Source organism: Nerophis ophidion, linkage group LG08 (assembly GCF_033978795.1).
Source record: "Nerophis ophidion isolate RoL-2023_Sa linkage group LG08, RoL_Noph_v1.0, whole genome shotgun sequence".
NCBI lineage: Eukaryota > Metazoa > Chordata > Actinopteri > Syngnathiformes > Syngnathidae > Nerophis > Nerophis ophidion.
Window position 1 is genome coordinate 60617208 of NC_084618.1, and position 24490 is coordinate 60641697.

Genomic DNA, 24490 nt, shown 5'->3' on the forward strand with positions numbered 1-24490 from the left:
GCCTGGGAACTTTACTTACTGTACCGGACTTTGTATTAAACCCTCATGACCACGTTCCTACCTATGCTGCACCTCCTTCATGCCCTCGATCACCTGCCACGCACCTTGCTATTTATGCCCCTTGTTTCGGTCACAGTAAGTGTTTTGTTTTAGTTGTTCATAGTTCTGCCACAGTGCAAGTTTTTGTTCATGTTTATAGTTAAACCGCCGTTGTGCTAGTCTTTTGTTTTATAGCCAAGTTTTCCGCCCTCGAGCGCGCCATTTGTTTGCCTTTTGTTTTAGTCTGTTTGTTTATTAATCAATAAATATGTACTCACGTTCACGCCTGGCTCGTCCCAAATATTCTCCGCCTCGAAGAAGCAATAAAAAATCCAAGTCACAGTCCTGAAACACATATGTATAATCAATGTTCTGTCAATGTCTTGTGCCTGCTAAGATATGAATGTTGTGTTTAGATCAGGTGTGTCAAACTCATTTTAGATGGGGGGCCACATGGAGAAAAATCTACTCCCAAGTGGGCCGGACTGGTAAAATCACGGGATGATAACGTAAAAATAAAGACAACTTCAGATGTTTTTCTTTGTTTAAAAATAGAACAAGCACAAATGTACATATCATAATGTGTTTTTTTTTTTTTTACACTTACATGTTATTTGTCGTTATTTATATTTTCTGAATAAATGATGTTATAATGTTCATCAGTCAACTCATCGGTGTTTATCAGGATAAAAATAATGATATCAAAATCAAATTACAGGATGTTATTCATGTAGTTTGATCATTTTCATTGACTGATGTACTAATTTCATGTGGTTTATTTTGTAACTATATAGCATCATCTGAAAAGATACAAAGAATTGCTATTGCGACACCCAGTGGACGCCTTTAGAACAGACGGTTCTTTCATTCCTAAATTTCAGGATACTTTTTATACTTAGCAAAGTCATTCCACGGGCCAGATAAAACCTATTTGCGGGCCTGATCCTCTTTAGACACCCCTGGTTTAGATAGTTCAGCATATATTTATTGAACTACTATAATGTCCTGGTTTTAGTATCTTTAATGTGCAAAATGTATCAAAGGGACCCCCCCATCCTTCAATTTTTATTTATGCCGCCCTGGCTGGGAAAAAGTTTGGACACCCCACCATGAAACAATAAAGGAAGTTGAATGTATCTGCTCCAGCGTAAAACTATCACCACCTGAAGAGCACGGATAACTGTACAGGCAATGTTTTAGTACCATTTTAGCATGATTACAGGTGTGAAAGGAAGTTATATATAAACCCAAAACAAAAAACGATGCACTCACCATGAACCTGACAGACGTGTTGCATAAGGAAGTGGAGAAACGTAACTGTCCTAACTGATCCAAAAGCGTCAAAATACTGTAAGTTTACCACTGTCTTTCCAACCCCAAAACATTCAATTATTGAGATTGCTGCAGAGTGTATCAGAAAGCAGAGAAACGTGACCGTCCAAAAAGAAGTTAACCGCTGTATGAAATCATCACTCAACATACTGTATGTGCAGAGGGACTACTGCAGCTGCCTGAGAGGTGAGTCACTTCATATTAAAGTTAAAGTAACAATGATTGTCACACACACACTAGGTGTGGTGAAATCTGTCCTCTGCATTTGACCCATTCCCTTGATCCCCCCCTGGGAAGTGAGGGGAGCAGTGGGCAGCAGTGGTGCCGCGCCCGGGAATCATTTATGGTGATTTAACCCCCAATTCCAACCTTTGATGCCAAGTGTCAAGCAGGGAGGCAATGGGTCCCATTTTTTTTTTATAGTCTTTGGTATGACTCGGCCGGGGGTTGAACTCACAACCTACCGATCTCAAGGCGGACACTCTATAACCTCTAGGCCACTGAGTAGGTATATGTGCCATAGTGTACTGAGCAGCCAGGACAGTGACTTATGTGCTACTTTTCAATTTTGCAAAAGGGTACCATTTTCTATTCTGTGGCTATCACTACATCATTTGTACTATTCTGCTGATCTGCAGGTAGCAACACAAAACAATACCAATAGTTACAGCAGGTAGGTGTTAGTGATAGTTTATGACTTACAATTTGAAGCGAACTGGAGGGGGCCTTGTGATTAATGAAGCTCCTGACTGCCTTTGTATGGCTCTGGACACGAAGGCGGATGATGGGAAAGTGTTTTTGGCTGAAGATAAACCAACACATTGAAACAGGATGTAGGCTATGCTATGTAGCTTGGTTCATTTAGCAAAAACACAGCACCCTCTGTTGGTGGATGTGTGCATCACAATATTAACTCAATTGTCTATTTGCCTAATGGAATTCTTTTTTTAATTTTTTTTATTTTTATTTTTAATAAAGGAAGACAGAAGGGGAAATTGTGGGGATGAGAGGGGGATTAGACAGAGAGACAAACACAACAATAACAACAAAAACAACAATAGAACAACACCAGCACATACATAATATGTACAAATATGATCGTAAAAGTGATAGCAAAGAAGCAGTTAGTGAAATAAATAACAATATAGAAAATGACAATGAGCATTTTTACACAACAACTGGAGCAATACAAATACCAATAGAAAAAGCGCCACGGATCATGAACAATACCAATAGTTTACCTCTATTATCAACAATACAGTTGTTCAAATGCAACAATACGCATACATAATGATAACTAGAAAGATTAAAGAAATAAAAAATAAGAATAAAAAAAGAATACCAAAAGATGAAAGGGAAGAGAGAGAGGAAACCTATATTAATCTTGTAGATTGTTATAGTAACAATAGGTTAAGCTTTGTCAGTGTGCCATGCCTAATGGATTTCTAGCACACAAATGAAGAAACAGGCCGAATAATATCATGTTTGTGGCGCATAGCTGACTTTTTTGTTAAAATAAAACCTCTACCTTGTTTTAATGACTACTTGGGCCTACTACGCTACTGTATTTTAATGTTGGTCATTATGGTGGTACTTGGTAAGCAAAGTTTGCTAACCACTGGTCTAGATAATATGTATTGGATATGCATTGGTGTACATTTTGTATAAATTTACGCCATAGCCACATTTTTGAGCACCGTATTTTCCGGACCAAAGGGTGCACCGGATTATAAGATGAAACTGCCGATGAATGGGCTATTTTCGATCTGTTATATATAGGGCACACCGGATTATAGGGCGCATTAAAGGACGCACTGACTAAAAAGGCGGACGCATGCAATTTTTCAGGAATTATGCAGATCCCAAATACAGATCAGCAGGTACAAGAAGGTAAGAAAAGTTGCTTTTGCATAATACTACGAAACAAAACACCAGACAATACAAACCCTGTTTCCATATGAGTTGGGAAATTGTGTTAGATGTAAATATAAACGGAATACAATGATTTGAAAATCATTTTCAACCCATAATTAGTTGAATATGCTACAAAGACAACATATTTGATGTTCAAACTGATAAACATTTTTTTTTGCAAATAATCATTAACTTTAGAATTTGATGACAGCAATACGTGACAAAGAAGTTAGGAAAGGTGGCAATAAATACTGATAAAGTTGAGGAATACTCATCAAACACTTATTTGTTACATCCCACAGGTGTGGAGGCTATTTAGAAACAGGTGGGTGCCATGATTGGGTATAAAAACAGTTTCCCAAAAATTGCTCAGTCTTTCACGAGAAAGGATGGGGCAAGGTACACCCCCTTTGAGCAAATAGTCAAACAGTTTAAGAACAACGTTTCTCAAAGTGCAATTGCAAGAAATTTAGGGATTTCAACATCTACGGCCAATAATATCATCAAAAGGTGTAGAGAATCTGGAGAAATCACTCCACGTAAGCGGCAAGGTCGGAAACCAACGTTGAATGACCGTGACCTTCGATCCCTCAGACGGCACTGTATCAAAAACCGACATCAATCTCTAAAGGATATCACCACATGGGCTCAGGAACACTTCAGAAAACCACTGTCACTAAATACAGTTGGTAGCTACATCTGTAAGTGCAAGTTAAAGCTCTACTATGCAAAGCGAAAGTCATTTATCAACAACATCCAGAAACGCCGCCGGCTTCTCTGGGCCCGAGATCATCTAAGATGGACTGATGCGAAGTGGAAAAGTGTTCTGTGGGCTGACGACTCCGCATTTCAAATTGTTTTTGGAAATATTCTACATCGTGTCATCCGGACCAAAGATCTTTGAGCGCAGTGCGTAATCTTGTATATTTTCAATGGAACATATAAAATGTTGGTGTTGGTTACTTGAGTCATATTGCAGTTTACACTTAAATCTTGTGTGTGACTGCCATCATATTGCAGTGTACACGTATCTCTTACGTGTAGACTGCACTCTACTGGTCAGACTTATCATTACACCATGTACCAAATAAAATAGCTTTGAGGTCGGTAAGCAAAACCAGAATTATTCCGTACATTCGGCGCATCGGGTTATAAGGCGCACTGTCGAGTTTTGAGAAAAAAAAAAGATTTTAAGTGCGCCTTATAGTCTGGAAAATACGGTATGTCTGCAAGTATTTCTTTATTGTGGGCGTTTCTTTAGATGCAAATGAACCCATTCCTACAACGCCCCTCAAGCTTTTTTTGATTGATTGAAACTTTTATTAGTATATTGCACAGTACAGTAAATATTCCGTACGATTGACCACTAAATGGTAACACCCGAAAAAGTTTTTCAATTTGTTTACGTCGGGGTCCACATAAATCAATTCCTGCTTACCGGCCTAGATTCTCCACCTCATTAGCCTTAGCAAACTTTTTACAAATGTATCAGGTTCTCTTTTTAAAAATGTGCGCTGCTGAAATACAGCTTTAAGCTTGGATCCCAAATCTGTTCGGTAAATAGAGGCTGGACAGACGAAGGTTCCTTTAAGGACTGAGGTTACATCAAAACATCTCTGAACAGTAAGTATCGGCAGTTTCTTTTAGCTGCTCACATATAGAAGAATTTAGTTTAATCTGACAAAATGTTTCCACAAAGTGGTTCCTCAACTTACGAGTGTTGTGAGATAAATGCTGCTTCTCGGCTATTTGCTTTGTTGCAAACTAAAATTTGAGTTCTGAACATCCCCGTCATTAGTTAGCAAATTAAATGTCCCAGTGAACTCAGCAAGAGCCGACCAAAACATCTGGTCTTACGCGTTAACATTAGCTTATAGCTGGAGACAACATAACTTTGTTTTCAAATCATCGAAAGGAAGAACGCGAGTGTGAAGGACAGTGTTGAGAAGAAGAATTGGATGATATTTATGGAACAACAACAACAAACAAAAAAAAAGGATCTTCAAAAACATGACAGGCAACTTGATGGGAGCCGAACACTGCTAGTCTGCAGCATACTGAAGCAGAATGAGTCTACTGCAGACCTGGGCAATTATTTTGACTCAAGAGCCAAATTTAGACAAAAAAATGTGTCTGGGGGCCGGTATATCTGATTTTTAGGAATACTAGTACAAAAGCTAATAATAATATTTGATTGAATGCTAAAACTGCGATGAGGTGGCGACTTGTCCAGGGTGTACACCGCCTTCCGTGCGATTGTAGCTGAGATAGGCACCAGTGCCCCCGCAACCCCAGAGGGAATAAGCAGTCAAAAATGGATGGATGGATGAATGCTAAAAACGTTATCACAAACCGCCTTACAAAACATAATGGAATTTTCATTTTTTCTATGAAGGATAAAACACTGAATATTGACAACACATGAACGTCACACCCCATTTCGATCGACATATTTTACAATGAAGTGAAACGCAACAAAAATGCAACAAATAGGGAAACATGAACGCAAAAGGTACAAAATAAACCCACCTAAAATCTGATACATCTGATATTTGCTGAATTTCCCCCAGGGATCAATAACGTACTTTCTATGGTATTATATTCTATTGTATATATTACTAAGCTTTGGAACTTTGTTGTGAAAATCTCGTTCCGCGTCTGTGGAAACGCTTCTCGCTCACACTGCTTGGTGCCTCGTCTGAGCTGCTGTGACGTAGATGACCATAGTAACTAATTAGATGACCATAGCAACTAATTAGATTACCATAGTAACTAGTATGTCATCCATAAGCGCACATTCCAAGCATTAAAATGCTTTGTATAGTTGAAGACTTACGGTGATAAGAAAACATCACTGCACATCATAATGGCAGCTACACTTTTCATCTTGAAGATCTAAAAAAATGATTTGATAATGTCTGGCGGGCCGGATTAAAAAGCTCAACGGGCCGCATGTAGCCCCCGGGCCTTACTTTCCCCAGGTCTGGTCTAATGCCTGCCAAGAATGGGAAACTAATTTTTTAACATGGACATTTCCATCCATCCATTTTCTACCGCTTATTCCCTTTCGGGACATTTATCCATGAAAATATGGAGAAGCTGCTGATGGTGTGTTTGACACAGGAGCAGCTGAAATGAGATACCGGAAAAAAATCAGCTTTCCAAGGTAAATGTTCTACATTATTATGACTGTAGTTATTAGTACTTCATTCTACTGTAGTGTTTTTATACAATGTTACATGTTAAAATTGTGCCTTTTGTAGAGGGGGGGGGGGGGGGGCAATTAAATTAAATGTATTTCATTTATCCATCCATCCATCTATTTTCTACCGCTTATTCCCTTTCGGGGTCACGGGGGGCGCTGGCGCCTATCTCAGCTACAATCGGGCGAAAGGCAGGGTACACCCTGGACAAGTTGCCACCTCCTCGCAGGGCCAACACAGATAGACAGACAACATTCACACTCACATTCACACACTAGGGCCTGGTGCTTAAACGATTGTAGCTGAGATAGGCCCCAGCGCCCCCCGCGACCCCAAAAGGGAATAGGCGGTAGGAAATGGATGGATAGTGCTTAAACATAGATTTGAGATACATGTGTTGTGAGTTAAGAGCTCTGTCACAAAACCAATTAAACTTGTGAGTTAAGGTACTGCTGTATAATAAAACATGCTGAGTAAGCTTAACTGAATTAGTGTCTTTGTTTATAGCAGGGGTCACCAACGCGGTGCCCGTGGGCATCAGGTAGCCCGTAAGAACCAGATGAGTAGCCCGCTGGCCTGTTCTAAAAATAGCTCAAAGAGCAGCACTAACCAGTGAGCTGCCTCTATTTTTAAAATTGTATTTATTTACTAGCAAGCTGGTCTCGCTTTGCTTGACATTTTTAATTCTAAGAGAGACAAAAGTCAAATAGAATTTGAAAATCCAAGCAAATATGTTAAAGACTTGGTCTTCACTTGTTTAAATAAATTCATTTATTTTTTTTTCTTTGCTTTTTATAACTATCGGAAAGACAGTTTTAGAGAAAAAATACAACCTTAAAAATGATTTTAGGATTTTTAAACACATATACCTTTTTACCTTTTAAATTCCTTCCTCTTCTTTCCTAAAAATTTAAATCAATGTTCAAGTAATTTTTTTTTTTTTATTGTAAAGAATAATAAATGCATTTTAATTTAATTCTTCATTTTAGCTTCTGTTTTTCAACGAAGAATATTTGTGAAATATTTCTTCAAACTTATTATGATTAAAATTCAAAAAAGTTATTCGAGCAAATGTAGAAAATCTGTAGAATCAAATTTAAATCTTATTTCAAAGTCTTTAGAATTTATTTAAAAATTTTTGTTCTGGAAAATCTAGAAGAAATAATGATTTGTCTTTGTTAGAAATATAGCTTGGTCCAATTTGTTATATGTTCTAACAAAGTGCAGATTGGATTTCAAGCTATTTAAAACATGTCATCAAAATTCTAAAATTAATCTTAATCAGGAAAAATTACTAATGATGTTCCATAAATTCTTTTTACATTTTTTTCTAAAAGATTCGAATTAGCTAGTTTTTCTTTTCATTTTTTTTTTTTTTTGGGTTAAATTTGGATAAACTATGTTTCAAAATTTAAATGTCATTTTTTTCGTGTTCTCTCCTCTTTTTTCATAATTTGTTCTCGACAAAAAACCTTCCATAAAAGGAAAAAAAATGTATGACGGAATGACAGACATATATATATATATATATATATATATATATATATATATATATATATATATATATATATATATATATTAAAGGTAAATTGAGCAAATTGGCTATTTCTGGCAATTTTTTAAGTGTGTATCAAACTGGTAGCCCTTGGCATTAATCAGTACCCAAGAAGTAGCTCTTGGTTTCAAAAAGGTTGGTGACCCCTGGTTTAGAGCCTATATAGTTTCCATTTGTTTGACTTTTTTATGAAAACTTAGATGCCCCTGTGTGTGTACATATTAGTTAAAAGCAGTGCAAATTAAATTAGTATAGTGACAATCCATGTACAAATCTGAAATTGCATCTCTTTCTTGGCTGTGCAGGTGTACCCAATAGAGAGTAACATTATATTTATATACGGTATGTGTTTGCGTGTCTCTCTCAGTCCAAGGCTGAATAAAAAGCTCTGTTTGTCTCTTTGTGAATGCTTTCTTCGCCTGTCACTGTGAAGCTCTCCTCCTCTACTGCTCTTCTCATCCCCTTCAAATAATCACACCTTATATAAACCTTTTTTTTTCTCCAAAACATTTAGCAATCCAGCTGAAGTGCTTTAGTGACTGACAGTACTTCCAGGCTTTCACTTGCCAAATGAAAGGAAGAGGTGGACCACATCATCTGCCCCCCGGGTCTTGAGTTAGACACCAGTGCTGCAGGTCTTCATTCCTACCCAGCACTGGTCGACCATTGCAATGTGAGACCGACAGGACTGTTAAATAAGGCGAGATCAGATTAGACATGTATTGAAAACATGGACCTGCAGGTCAACGAGGTGTGATTGAAGAGGAGGAGGAGAGTTTCACAGCGACAGGCGAATAAAGCATACACAAAGAGACGGAGAGGGGTTTTTCAATCAGCCTTGGACTGAGGGAGACACACAGACACACATATAAATAATGTCTTACTCTCTATTAGTTACACCTGCAATGCTGAGAATGAAATGCAAATCAGGATTATTATATAAATTTTCACTGTACTCATTTAATTTGCACTGCATTTGACCAATATATACACACATAGTGGCAGCTAAAATTGCAAAAATAAGGTCAGACATAGCGAAACTATCTAGACTACAACCAAAAACTCTATTTCAGTTTCTCTATCATATATTTTCACAGTATTCACACACACACACACACACACACACACACACACACACACACACACACACACACACACACACACACACACACACACACACACACACACACATACAATAGGGCTGTGAATCTTTGGGTGTCCCACGATTCGATTCAAAATCTATTTTTTTTCAATTCAACACGATTCTCAATTCAAAAACGATTTTTTCCCGATTTAAAAGGATTCTGTATTCATTCAATACATAGGATTTCAGCAGGATCTACCCGTCTGCTGACATGCTAGCAGAGTAGCAGATTTATGTAAAAAGCTTTTATAATTGTAAAGGACAATATTTTATCAACTGATTACAATAATGTAATTTTTTTAAACTATTAAACAAACCAAAAATATGACTTATTTTATCTTAGTGAAAACATTGGACACAGTGTGTTGTCAAGCTTATGAGATGCGATGCAAGTGTAAGCCACTGTGACACTATTGTTCTTTATTTTTTATTTTTATAAAAGTCTAATGATAATGTCAATGAGGAATTTTTAATCACTGCTATGCTGAAATTATAACTAATATCCATACTGTTGTTGATAATATTCATTTTTGTTTCACTACTTTTGGTCTGTTCTGTGTCGTGTTTGTGTCTCAATTGCTCTGTTTATTGCAGTTCTGAGTGTTGCTGGGTCAAGTTTGGTTTTGGAATTGGATTGCATTGTTATGGTATTGCTGTGCAGTGGTTTGTTGGATTGATTAAAAAACTAAAAAATAAAATAAAATAAAAATTAAAAAAAATTAAAAAAATATTCAATTTTTAAAAAATGAGAATCGATTCTGAATAGCACTATGTATTTGATTCGATTCACATTTGAATGGATTTTTTCCCACCCCCCTAATATATATATACAACACTAAATTGGCCCTAGTGTGTGAATGTGAGTGTGAATGTTGTCTGTCTATCTGTGTTGGCCCTGCGATGAGGTGGCGACTTGTCCAGGGTGTACCCTGCCTTCCGCCCGATTGTAGCTGAGATAGGCGCCAGCGCCCCCCGCGACCCCGAAAGGGAATAAGTGGTAGAAAATGGATGGATGGATATATATATATATATTTATATATATATATATATATATATATATATATATATAAATCGATTCGAATACGAATCACGATTCTCACTTTGTGCAATTCAGAATCGATTCTCAGTTTAAAATAAAATTGATTTACATTTTTTTTTTTTATCAATCCAACAAACCAATACACAGCAATACCATAACAATGCAATCCAATTCCAAAACCAAACCTGACCCAGCAACACTCAGAACTGCAATAAACAGAGCAATTGAGGAGACACAAACACGACACAGAACAGACCAAAAGTAGTGAAACAAAAATGAATATTATCAAAAACAGTATCAATATTAGTTATAATTTCAGCATAGCAGTGATTAATCCCTCATTGACATTATAATTCGACATTTGTAAAATTAAAAAAAAGAACAATATTGTCACAGTGGCTTACACTTGCCTCGCATCTCATAAGCTTGACAACACACTGTGTCCAATATTTTCACTAAGATAAAATAGGTCATATTTTTGGTTTGTTTAATAGTTAAAACAAATTTACATTATTGCAATCAGTTGATAAAACATTGTCCTTTACAGTTATAAAAGCTATTTTTTTTCAAATCTACTACTCTGCTAGCATGTCAGCAGACTGGGGTAGATCCTGCTGAAATCCTATGTATTGAACGAATAGAGAATCCTTTTAAATCGGGGGGAAAAAATCGTTTTTGAATAGAGAATTGTGTTGAATTGGAAAAAAAAATCGATTTCGAATCGAACCGTGACCCCAAGAATCGATATTGAATAGAATCGTGGGACACCCAAAGATTTGCACCCCTAGTGTTTAATATGACACTATACAGTTTGAGCAGAACTTCAGCATGTAATAAAAGTTATTCCACTAGATGGCACTCTAGTAACAGTTAGACCAATTTTGGGGGGGGAATAATCAAATAATGTATCATTCAAATTTAATTATCAAATAATTCAACTTCACAAATTATGCTGGGTTTAATGATTTTGTGAATGTTTGTACAAGTCAAAAGTTTAGAAATATGAAATATGGAAAATGAAGAAGTGCATCCTAACTTTTGTATGATTGCAAGTACTGTAACTTGCACACATGTTCATGCCAAAATAGTGGAGTGATACGAACCCGTATCACCAGACGTCTGACACATAGCAAAACTGAGAGGCCTGCATGGCAAGTGGTCAAATGTCAGACATCACAAGAACAGAAACAACAGCTTCCGCACTTAAAGAAAAAACTAAAGTAAACTGTGTTTGACTTTCAGTAATCCTGTTCCTTGTTACTGCTGTGAGGAACTTTTGGAAAATGCCCAAGTGTACCGGTGTTTTTTTTTTTTTATTGGTAATGGAAACATACTGTATTTGGGGAAAAATTTTCTCACTCTAAAGGAGGGAGTCATGTGATTTCTCAATTAACAATGGTGATGATGAAAATAATCCATAAATACAAAGTTACATGATAATATGATGTTTAATAACAAATATCTCCTGACTGTAAGGCCGGCATGCTAACCATTATGCAACAAAATATTTAAAATAATGAAATATATAAAATATATATATATATATATATATATATATATAAAGAATATAGTATACAGTATATACAGCATATATTTATATTTATATACACAGAATATAGTATATATACAGATAGATGGATGCATACATACATACATACATACATACGTACATACAAAGGTTGATTTTTTTTCCCCCAAATTATTTTTCTTTTTTATGTTTCGTTACCATAAAACCCAAAATAAAACTTATTATAAAATATTTGTTCGGATCATTCAAAGTTTTCACTTCGTCTCATTATAGATGGTAATGGTTATCTTATTTCTACACTTGTAATGACAGCTAACTTTTTTACTTTTACAGTTTATGGATTATTTTCGCTATAAAACAATGAGAAACATACATTTTTGTTGCTGACATCAAAGGGTAAGTTTAATTAATATAATTGTACAATCATTAAGCTGTGTATTTTGTGTGGCAGCTATGAATGTACAGTTTATAAAGGTTTTATTTTAATAATCTTTTTATTAATTTATTAGATTGTATTTTTTATTTGCCTTTTCTTACATAAAAGTTTTAAATTGGAAACAGTTTGACACTGGAACAGACTATTTCAATCGTATGAGACCACAGAAAAATGACCAACAAGTATTAATAAAGTCAAAGGCGAAATGTGTGATGATAACCATAGAAGAGGAAATGGAACTTAATGTGGGAGATAGTGGTGTAAACATATATGACCTTCATCAAAAAGAAAGCCATGTTCTTCATAATTTCTCTTGTATTACTGTAAAGCTATTTTACACTTAACTTAACAGTGGCAATTTTTTGACACCTGGAGTATTTAAATAATGATCAATCATATTAGACAAGGTGAAAGGTGAAACTTTGCTTGCAAAGATTGTTTATTAAATTTGTACACTTGTTTGTACTAGGCTTTATAAAAGCACCAATTTGACACTGGAACAGATTGTACCAGTTACAATAAAATGACTTCACTTTTCTTTATTCTTGTAGCAAATGCCAACTATAACGCAGATGGATGTACCTTAAGAGTCGTGCTGGACAATGAGCTGACACCTTAAAGCCTTTAAGTCATTGACAAGCCTCCCACTGTTGCCCTTAACTCCCATTCGCTGCAGGAAGTTTCTGTCGCTCGTTTGAGCCCAGTGAGGTGGACTGAGCAGGCCGACCGACGCACACTGTTACACTCCTGAAGATGGTAAAATTGTCTGTTCTGTTTGGGCTTTTCCCATCAGGGGTCGCCACAGCGTGTTAATCGCATGTTTTATCTGGTTTTGTTTTTATGCCTTGGGACTAACTCGTGGCATCTCCTATAGCTGGAGTGTTGGGATCCTAGCTGGGAATCGAACCCTGTACACCAAAAGCACCATGGCTGTTTGTGCAATTCATAAAAGTTCAAATCAGTTCCCTTCACATTCATTCCAATGGCAAAATGTGGCCGTTCCACTGTAATATATTTCATTTTAATTATCTTTAAAGCCGAACAGAACATAAAGGTTCCTAAGTATTTAAAGGTATAACATGTTTTTTAAGTTTATGTATTTGGGTTTAAAAAGAATATGTTTGACGTTCTGAAATACCAAACATTTTCTGTTTGGATACTTTTGAAGGTTTTTTGATCAGATAATGTGCACGTTTTAAAATAAGCTAATTCATGTGATTAAAGAACAAAATAAAAGCAATAATTATGTAGAGTATATACACAGAGTAATCATGCAATTAATTTTGACCGCAGATGCTTCTTTACCTTAAAAGGGTCATACTAAGATTTTTTTTCTACATTTAAAACACTTCCTTGTGGTCTACATAACATGTAATGGTGGTTCCTTAGTGACAATTTTGCATACATTTTGTTTTACGGACCATCTTCAAGCCGCTTTCTAACCGTCTCTTTAAGATTTTTTTGTGGGCGGTGTTATTTACGTGCTTCCACTACGACTTCTCCACGTCAGCCATGTTGTGGTTTTTTAACAATTCCATATCAAGTCTACTGACTGATATGAATACAAACTATGCGGTAATTAGTATTAGAAATGGCAACAGTGGAGGATGCATGTGCATGTACGAGCCAGTCTGCCTCACAACAAGAGGACAGCTAAAAAGAAAAATCTTATTGACTACATCATTGGACTGCATTGGCGGACTCGTGCAAAGTGCTTTGGGTAAATGTACGACATATATGGATAATCTCCTGACCTGGAAAAAAACGTCACACTTGGGGATCATTTTAAAAGGCTCATTTGGCTAAAAGTATTAGGATTGCAAGATTGTTTTGCAAGTAACTCCACAATGCCTCCTCGGTTTGATTTCAAATTTTCAAGACGTATGAATGTCCAAATTCCCAACAGCACAAGTTGGTTTTGCATTAACTGTGAATTGTTAACCGAAAGGAGACAATACTGTGATCGCTTGCAAATTTCACTTCTAAATAAACTGGGTTCAAGATTAAACAAGTTTTGAGCCAATAAATGTGGTGCATTCAAGTGAACCACTTAAAAAATGGTTTTGTATGCTACAAACCCCGTTTCCATATGAGTTGGGAAATTGTGTTAGATGTAAATATAAACTGAATACAATGATTTGCAAATCCTTTTTCAACCCATATTCAGTTGAATACGCTACAAAGACAAGATATTTGATGTTCAAACTCATAAACTTGATTTTTTTTTTGCAAATAATAATTACCTTAGAATTTCATGGCTGCAACACGTGCCAAAGTAGTTGGGAAAGGACATGTTCACCACTGTGTTACATCACCTTTTCTTTTAACAACACTCAATAAACGTTTGGGAACTGAGGAAACTAATTGTTGAAGCTTTAATAGTAGAATTATTTCCCATTCTTGTTTTATGTAGAGCTTTAGCCGTTCAACAGTCCGGGGTCTCCGCTGTCGTATTTTACGCTTCATGATACGCCACACATTTTCGATGGGAGACAGGTCTGGACTGCAGGCGGGCCAGGAAAGGACCTGCACTCGTACCTGCACTTTACGAAGCCACGCTGTTGTAACACTTGTCTTGCTGAAATAAGCAGAGGCGTCCATGGTAACGTTGCTTGGATGACAACATATGTTGCTCCAAAACCTGTATGGACCATTCAGCATTAATGGTGCCTTCACAGATGTGTAAGTTACCCATGCCTTGGGCACTAATACACCACCATACCATCACAGATGCTGGCTTTTGAAATTTGCGCCAATAACAATCCAAATGGTTATTTTACACTTTGTCATGGAGGACACCATGTCCTCTGTTTCCAAATATAATTTGAAATGTGGACTCGTCAGACCACAGAACACCTTTTCACTTTGCATCAGTCCGTCTTAGGTGAGCTCGGGCCCAGCCAAGCCGGCGGCGTTTCAGGAGATTGTTGATAAATGGGTTTGGCTTTGGATAGTAGAGTTTTAACTTGCACTTACAGATGTAGTGGCCAACTGTAGTTACTGACAGTGGTTTTATGAAGTGTTTCTGAGCCCATGTGATGATATCCTTTACACACGGATGTCGGTTTTTGATGCAGTACCACCTGAGATCAAAAGTCCGTAATATCATCGCTTACGTGTAGTGATTTCTCCAGATTCTCAGAACTTTTTGATGATTTTACGGACCATAGATGGTAAAATCCCTAAATTCCTTGCAATAGCTCGTTGAGAAATGTTGTAAAACTGTTTGACAATTTGCTTACAAAGTGGTGACCCTCGCCCCATTCTTGTTTGTGAATTACATAGCAATTCATAGAAGCTGCTTTTACACCCAATCATGGCACCCAACTGTTCCCAATTAGCCTGCACTCCTGTGGGACGTTCCATATAAGTGTTTGATGAGCATTCCTCAACTTTATCAGTATTTTTTGCCACCTTTCCTAACTTCTTTGTCACGTGTTGTTGGCATCAAATTCTAAAGTTAATGATTATTTCCCCCCAAAAAAGTTTATCGGTTTGAACATCAAATATGTTGTCTTTGTAGCATATTCAACTGAATATGGGTTGAAAATGATTTGCAAATCATTGTATTCCGTTGATATTTACATCTAACACAATTTCCCAACTCATATGGAAACAGGGTTTGTAAAATTAACACATTTGTGTACAAATAAAATGAGCCAATCGAGTAAAACCTTGTGATTGATCATGATTAATCCAAATTCAAAGGTGTGACTAATCTGATTAAAATGTTTCATTGAACATCAATAAAAAACATTAAATGAGTGGTATTTTTCTTTAGGAATGAAGTTGATTGAGAGATTTGAGCAAAAAAAAAAAAAAAATCATGAAAAATGAAGGACTTTGACTTAAAGGTATTGTGGAATAACTTCCAAGGTATCATACAACTCTAAAGAATGTACAGATTAACATTTTAAATTTAACAATGGGAAAAATCATACATAAAGGAGTAACAAAATCCAGAAAAAAAATACTGAAAAGACAAAAAGTCAGCCCTTGTGCCCTCAGAGTTAAATTGAGTACAGTATATTTTATGGCGCAATATTACCCACACAGTTTTACAAATACGTCAACCTGACCACGCTCATCAATTCTAGAATTGGGCTTGTCCGTTGAAAATGGGGCGCGATTACAAGGAACTACTCATGACACACTCTTTAGCAGTCAAGTATTGGGAAAGCCCAGGATATCTACACGTGGCATAAATATATATGAGTGCTGTGCTCAATCAATCATGGTGAGTGTTCACTTGAGGTCAATACTGTAAGACATTCCTCAGTGGAGGCCATGAGCATCCTGATTGGTGAGTAGTGACGTCATGCTGGTGCAATGCTGCTCTCCTCTCTCTCAACACAAAAAAAGTCTTACAAAAGAAGGAAGCACCTTATTTAAGAGAATATCTGTACCTTTTTTTTGGGGGGGGGGGGGGTAATTAAAAATACGTCCCCAAAGTCTTAATAGTCGATCTCCCTCACGTGATGTAAAATCAAGTTAAGTATAGCTATTCCTGCCCGGAGGAGGGAGGCAGCTCAGGCAGGTCCAGTCTAGACACAGTGGAGATTAGCTCAGCACTGTGCTGCATATCGTCGCTAATCCTCCCGTTTTCTCCCATCTTCCCGCAGTCTTTGCCTTCTCTTCCCTCTCCATGGCGAGCATTGTGGGAGCCGCGCCTGTACCGGAGCTGTGCGCCGACAAGTGCGCACTTGTTGACGAGCAGCAGTTTCAAGCTTTGGTCCGGTGGAGCTGCAGTTTGACGGAGAAGATCCTGCTGTCCGTGTCCTACATGCACACGTCCTGCATCCACATCGAGGTCAGCTTTTCTTCCTCTTTCACGTACTGTTGTTGCTCAAAGACAGCGCATTGTCTATTTGGATTGGCATAGGGCTAAACAATAAGAATTGAGCGTAATCGATTAATCGAAGTGATGCCAGCAAACTACCACGTTCAAAAATGACGGATAACAAATGTTTCAAAATAAAAGCATTTTGCTGTTACTTGCTTAAAGGCCTACTGAAGTGAGATTTTCTTATTTAAACGGGGATAGCAGGTCCATTCTATGTGTCATACTTGATCATTTCGCGATATTGCCATATTCTTGCTGAAAGGATTTAGTAGAGAACATCCACAATAAAGTTCGCAACTTTTGGTGCTGATAAAAAAGCCTCGCCTTTACCGGAAGTCGCAGACGAAGACGTCACATGTTTGAGGGCTCCTCACATCCTCACATTTTTTTTAAGGGCCTATTGAAATGAGATTTTCTTATTTAAACAGGATAGCAGGTCCATTCTATGTGTCATACATGATCATTTTGCGATATTGCCATATTTTTGCTTAAAGGATTTAGTAGAGAACATCCACGATAACGTTCACAACTTTCGGTACTAAGAGAAATGCCCTGCCTCTACCGGAAGTCGCAGACGAAGACGTCACATGTTTGAGGGCTCCTCACATATTCACATTATTTTCAATGGGAGCCTCCAACAAAAATGTATATTCGGACCGAGAAAACGACAATTTCCCCATTAATTTGAGCGAGGATGAAAGATTTGTGTTTGACGATATTGATAGTGACGGACTACAAAAAAAAAAAAGATATAAAAAAATAAAATAAAAAAACGCGAAAAAACGCAATTGCATTGGGATGGATTCCGATGTTTTCAGAGACATTTACTAGGATAATTCTGGGAAATCCCTTCTCTTTCTATTGTGTTGCTAGTGTTTTAGTGAGTTTAACAGTACCTGATAGTCGGAAGGGTGTCTCCACGGGTGTCTTGACGCGCAGTGTCTCAGGGGAGTCGACGTCAGCTATAGATGGGACAAGCTCAGCTTTTCTCCGATAAGAACTGACTTTTTAACCACAATTTTCTCACCGAAACCTGCTGGTTGACATTTGTTAGGGATCCATGTTGGCTTGACCGCGCTCTGATCCACAGGAAAGTTTCACCTCCAGGAATTTTAAACAAGGAATCACTGTGTGTTTGTGTGGCTAAAGGCTAAAGCTTCCCAACTCCATCTTTCTACTGTGACTTCTACAATATTAATTGAACAAATTGCGAAACATTCAGCAACACAGATCTCCAAAATACTGTGTAATTATGCCGTTAAAGCAGACGACATTTAGCTGTGTGTGTGCGCAGCGCTCATATTTCCTTATTGCGTACACGTCATCATTACACGACGTTTTCATGACGAAACTCCCGTGAAATTTTAAATTGTAATTTAGTAAACTAAAAAGGCCGTATGTGGCATGTGTTGCAATGTTAATATTTCATCATTGATATATAAACTATCAGACTGCATGGTCGGTAGTAGTGGGTTTCAGTAGGCCTTTAAAATGATAAATCTGGCGTTTAAATGCAGTAGGATCTCAATTTACGAGCGGAATTGGTTCTGTGACAGAGCTCTTAACTTAAAACACTCGTAGCTTAAATCAACATCTCTCACTGAAATCAACAGAAATTAATTTAAATGGTGCTTACCCCGGGCAGCTCGGTGACACAGGGGTTAGTGCGTCTGCCTCACAATACGAAAGTCCTGAGTAGTCCTGGGTTCAATCCCGGGCTTGGGATCTTTCTGTGTGGAGTTTGCATGTCCTCCCCGTGATTTTGTGGGTTGCCTCCGGGTACTCCGGCTTCCTCCCACTTCCAAAGACATGCACCTGGGGATAGGTTGATTGGCAACACTAAATTGGCCCTAGTGTGTGAATGTTGTCTGTCTATCTGCGATGAGGTCGCGACTTGTCCAGGGTGTACCCTGCCTTCCGCCCGATTGTAACTGAGATAGGCACCAGCGCCCCCTGCGACCCCAAAAGGAATAAGCGGTAAAAAATGGATGGATGGATTGATAGTTTTATAAAGTATTGTAATAATAATATACAAACCCCGTTTCCATATGAGTTGGGAAATTGTGTTGGATGTAAATATAAACGGAATAGAATGATTTGCAAATCCTTTTCAAGCCATATTCAGTTGAATGCACTACAAAAACAAGATATTTGATTTTCAAACTCATAAACTTTATATATTTTTTTGCAAATAATAATTAACTTAGAATTTCATGGCTGCAACACGTGCCAAAGTTGTTGGGAAAGGGCATGTTCACCACTGTGTTACATCACCTTTTCTTTTAACAACACTCAATAAACGTTTGGGAACTGAGGAAACTAATAGTTGAAACTTTGAAAGTGGAATTCTTTCCCATTCTTGCTTGATGTACAGCTTAAGTTGTTAAACAGTCCGGGGTCTTGTTGTCGTATTTTACGCTTCATAATGCGCCACACATTTTCCATTTGAGACATGTCTGGACTGCAGGCAGGCCAGGAAAGTACCCGCACTCTTTTACTACGAAGCCACGCTGATGTAACACATAGCTTGGCATTGTTTTGCTGAAATAAGCAGAGACGTCCATAATAACGTTGCTTGGATGACAACATATTTTGCTCCAAAACCTGTATGGACCATTCAGCATTAATGGTGCCTTCACAGATGTGTAAGTTACCCATGCCTTGGGCACTAATACACCCCCATACCATCACAGATGCTGGCTTTTGAACTTTACGCATATAACAATCCGGATGGTAATTTTCCTCTTTGTTCCGGAGGACACCACGTCCACAATTTCCAAATATAATTTGAAATGTGGACTCGTCAGACCACAGAACACTTTTCATCAGCCCATCTTAGATGAGCTCGGGCTCAGCAAAGCCGGCGGCGTTCCTTGGTGTTGTTAATAAATGGCTTTTGCTTTGCATATTAGAGTTTTAATTTGCACTTACAGATGCAGCAACCAACTGTAGGTACTGATAGTGGTTTTATGAAGTGTTCCTGAGCCCATGTGGTGATATCCTTTACACACTGATGTCAGGTTTTGATGCAGTACCGCCTGAGGGATCAAAGGTCCGTAATATCATCGCTTACGTGCAGTGATTTCTTCCGATTCTCTGAACCTTTTGATGATTTCCCGGACCGTAGATGGTAAAATCCCTAAATTCCTTGCAATAGCTAGTAGAGAAATGTTGTTCTAAAACTGTTCGACAATTTGTTTACAAATTGGTGACCCTCACCCCATCCTTGTTTGTGAATTACTTAGCATTTCATGGAAGCTGCTTTTATACCCAATCATGGCACCCAACTTTTCCCAATTAGCCTGCACACCTGTGGGATGTTCCAAATAAGTGTTTGATGAGCATTCCTCAACTTTATCAGTATGTATTGCCACCTTTCCCAACTTCTTTGTCATGTGTTGCTGGTGTGAAATTCTTAAGTTAATGATTATTTGCAAAAAAATAAAGTTTATCAGTTTGAACATTGAATATGTTGTCTTTGTAGCATATTCAACTGAATATTGGTTGAAACGGATTTGCAAATCATTTTATTCCGTTTATATTTACATCCAACACAATTTCCCAACTTATATGGAAACGGGGTTTGTACATTTACCTTGGAAAACAGACTGTATCGCTTTCCAACTGATTCTCTGTCAAACACACCATCAGCAGCTTTTCCATTTTTTCATGAATACATGTTCTACGTTTACATATAATTTTAACAGTCTTGGCTGGCTTGACACTCATTGCGCTTTAGTAAGGTGCAAACTGGCAGGGGTATGCTCAAATTGCTTTACGCTCTGTCATGTTTTTGCTGATTTCTTTCTTTAATTCAGTGAATATCATTCACTTGTTCTTCTCAGCACTGTCTTGTGCAGTCACTTCCTTCCTTTCCACGTTTGGAGATAAAAGTTACGTCCATCTCTAGCTATAAGCTAATAATAGCTAGTAATGGTGAGGATTCTTGTACAGTCTCTCGAATTTTTGCTTGTAACTTAATTAGCCGAAAGGCAGCTCTTCTCTCAAAACATTCTTACATTGGGGCACCTTTAAGTTGAGGTGCCACTGTAGTTATTTGCTTATTTTATACGCAACTGGTGTCCAAGTATAAAATCATGTAATATCATAAGCCAAGTGCGGGGTACAGCACAGCGGCAGCTGGAGAAAAATATTTTTAAATATAAGCTGCGGCAAAGACAGCAGGAGTTATAACTTGATTTTTGTCAGCAATCCGTTGCCAGAGGTAGGACAAAAAAAAATAATCGTACAAAACTGAAGTAACTTTTCCCACATGTAAATTTAATTAATTTATTCCAAATACCCAAAAATATGAACCCAGAGCTTATTTTGTAGAACATTCTAGTAAAGTGAATTATATTTTATATAGCGCTTTTTCTCTAGTGAATCAAAGCGCTTTACATAGTAATTCTAGTTTTACATGCAGAAAACAATGCAACATACATATGAATGACGAATAATGAATTACTTTTACCTTATTGAAAACTTGAAGCAGAGAGGACAGAGGTGAGAGCCACAAGGACGCAAACTTAGTACTTACTGTAGTTTGTTCCTGAATTCAAGTGTTTCTCACCTTTTTTTAATCAAAGTCCTGGCGCTCGCAACTTTCTTTGGCCCCATTATGGCTTATTTTGCAGTCGTACTCAATAAAAAAGCACATTGACTGAGTATATTCCCAATCAAAACTAAAGGGTTAATTTAACCTAAAACTCTTTGTATATTAATTTGTATCAGCCTATAATTGAGTCATGAATAAATGCATTACAATACCAAATACTATTTTTAAAATGTAATATATAAAATGTAGTAACCTTTTTCTAATCGTGTTTCCTCATCTTCCAGTCCAATGCAACATACATATGAATGACGAATAATGAATTACTTTTACCTTACTGAAGACTTGAAGCAGAGAGGACAGAGGTGAGAGCCACAAAGACGCCAACTTAGTACTTAGTTTGTTCCTGAATTCAATAGTGTTTCTCACCGTTTTTTTAATCAAAGTGCTGGCAATCGCAACTTTCTTTGGCCCCATTGTGGTTTATTTTGCAGTCGTACTCAATAAAAAAGCACATTGAGTATATTCCCAATCAAAACCAAAGGGTTAATTTAACCTAAAACTATATGTTATATTAATTTGTATCAGCCTATAATTGAGTCATGAAGAAATGCATTATAATACCAAATACTATTTTTAAAATTTACTATTTAGAATGTATTAACCTTTTTCTAATCGTTTTTCCTCATCTTCCAGTCTCTTCAGCTGAACTCCTCCGAAAACGCCAAGCTCAGCACATTAGCATCCAGCATCAATATTCCTGCTACTCCTGTGCTGAGGATTACATCGGAAAAACTGGTGAGTAAAGAACATTTCTCATTCTATGGGGACAATACTACAGAACTGAACATACTTTAGAGTAGTCAGTGTCCAGCTCTTATAGCAGTATAGATGTACTATCTACAGGAAGTGACTGCATACAGTACACAGTCAGTATTGTCGAACTACACTTCATAAGTGTTTGTGAGCACTATTGTTTTTTAGCACTGCCTTAAACCTCTTGAACATGACATAATAAAGTGGAGCTGGTAGATATGAGAAATGTCCTTCCTCTTGAGAATGCCTCAATATGTTTCTCTCAATGGACTGCAGCTCCCCAGTGCTAGCAGCATTCATGCAGGCCCAGGCTATGAGCGATACTACCGCATCGCTAGGGCTGCCAGCTGTTTGTAGGATCTGATTATTTGAGGAAGAAAATGATCTCCATGTTGTGCAAGCTAGATCGCAAGTCAGTCCTGTAAGCAGTGGACCTCTATTAAACTAAATTAAGGGCTCTAAAAAACTACACTACTAACATGTGGTTTATAGAGTCCAAGATGGGACAGCAGACTCCCCCAGGGACGGTCTTTGACTTAAACTCGTCTTGCATGTTTCCAGAGAAATGAGATAACATGCCTGCATGAATGCAAAAACACTCTGCTATCATCATACATGGCTATAGAACTGGATGTGCCAAAACACCCTAGTCAACGTTATGCCTTGGAATATTTTCCATTCATTAAGATCTGTGAGTCGATCTTAAACGGACTGTTCAGGTGGTTTTTGAAGACTTGTTACCCCTCAGGGCTTATTAGTTCATGCTCACGGACTTAAAACACGACAGGTCAAGTCTGAGAGGATGTTGCTGGATCCAACATGTGTATTCTGTAAAAAATGGTTACATGCACAGATAGGGATGGTTTACATTTTTATAGGATTTAAACTTGGGCTCCAGCACCATCCTCTCAGACTGATGAAGCCTGCTCGAAGTTTTGAGTTTTCAATTGATTGGACTCCTTCACAGATAACCTGATAAACTTCAAAATGTTGACATATTTGAGTCTCCATTGGTTAGTTAATTTATAAAACAACATAAGCTCTACATGGACTACTCTAAAGTACATTATATATATAATATTGTCCCTTCAACTGTAATGGAAATGTCATTGCACTACTCACCTAGGTGAGGTACTGTACCAAATATGGTCCCTTATGCTCAATAAACCTAACCTGACGTTCTTGCAGGAGAACAGCCTGAGGCACATGCACGAGGGTCTCCAGCTGCATCGAGCCTTGCTGAGCTGTGTCTCTCCTCGGCTAGAAAACACACAAACAGTGATGAACCTAATGAATGACGTCCGAGATCTTGCCATACAAGTTAACAAGGTGAAACAAACACCTATAGCGTACTGTGTCCGCTCTGCCTTGTTTCGTCTCTTTAATAGGCTTGTGTGTGCCTCCCTTACAGATGCTTAAAATGCTCCAGACGGAGCACACAATGCAGACATCACTACCCAGTGTGAAGTTACGCCTCCCCGGGGAATATGAGGTTCAGGTGGCCGCCCACCTGACGCTGGTGCAGCTCCAGTCTCTGAGTCAGGACATGGTCCGCTTCTTCAGGAATCTAGACCGGGGAAATGAGGAAACACATCTGCAATCGGACACATTTTAATCAACCCTGCTTTGTTTTTTTTTGCTAGAATTATTTATTGACTTGTTAATGATTTATTTTTCTATTTACATATTTATTTTTTGGATCAGTCCTAAATATTTATTTAAGGTGTTTATTTATATTTGACTGGCTGCCTTGTGTCTACATACCACAACACGCCTATCTCAAACAATAAGTTGTATTTATTATTTATATTAACAAAATACTAATACTTTGTCAAGTATTACACTTTGATTTTTCATGGATTTTTTTTATACAGTATAGAGTTGTCAAGTAAAATGGCAGAATATATTTGTATGGATGCCAATATTTAAGATCTGTCCTTAAATAAATATTTTCTCCTTTCTATCAATGAATATCATTCATAAACATTCCATCTCAGGTCAAACCGTGATTACTAATCAAACCAACGTATGTGCCTTACGACTACTGCTGAGAGGAAGTGACTACATGCGTCACTCCCAGGATGAC

At 37.6% G+C, this 24490-nt stretch overlaps 1 protein-coding gene across 4 annotated transcripts; it reads left to right on the plus strand.

The window, feature by feature from the left end:
• The first annotated feature begins 1322 nt into the window (after positions 1 to 1322).
• On the plus strand, positions 1323 to 24367 carry LOC133558080 (uncharacterized). 4 transcript variants are annotated; one of them, XM_061909169.1, is made up of 5 exons: positions 1323 to 1557; positions 16813 to 17000; positions 22285 to 22386; positions 23593 to 23733; positions 23816 to 24367. In XM_061909169.1, exons 1-5 carry the CDS (start codon positions 1500 to 1502, stop codon positions 24017 to 24019), a joined length of 693 nt encoding a protein of 230 aa, XP_061765153.1. In that variant the 5' UTR covers positions 1323 to 1499; the 3' UTR covers positions 24020 to 24367. The 4 variants fall into 4 exon arrangements, with proteins under 4 accessions (XP_061765153.1, XP_061765154.1, XP_061765157.1 ...); XM_061909170.1 differs by lacking the exon at positions 1323 to 1557 and adding an exon at positions 16354 to 16493; XM_061909173.1 differs by lacking the exon at positions 1323 to 1557 and adding an exon at positions 16603 to 16723.
• The last annotated feature ends 123 nt before the right edge of the window (positions 24368 to 24490 follow it).

Bases quoted from the DNA above. Each gene is read 5' to 3' on its own strand.
- LOC133558080 (XM_061909169.1), top strand. From the start codon at position 1,500: ATGAAATCATCACTCAACATACTGTATGTGCAGAGGGACTACTGCAGC. The intron at 1,558-16,812 runs GTGAGTCACTTC...ATCTTCCCGCAG, and splicing joins CTACTGCAGCTGCCTGAGAG to TCTTTGCCTTCTCTTCCCTC. The intron at 17,001-22,284 runs GTCAGCTTTTCT...CTCATCTTCCAG, and splicing joins CGTCCTGCATCCACATCGAG to TCTCTTCAGCTGAACTCCTC.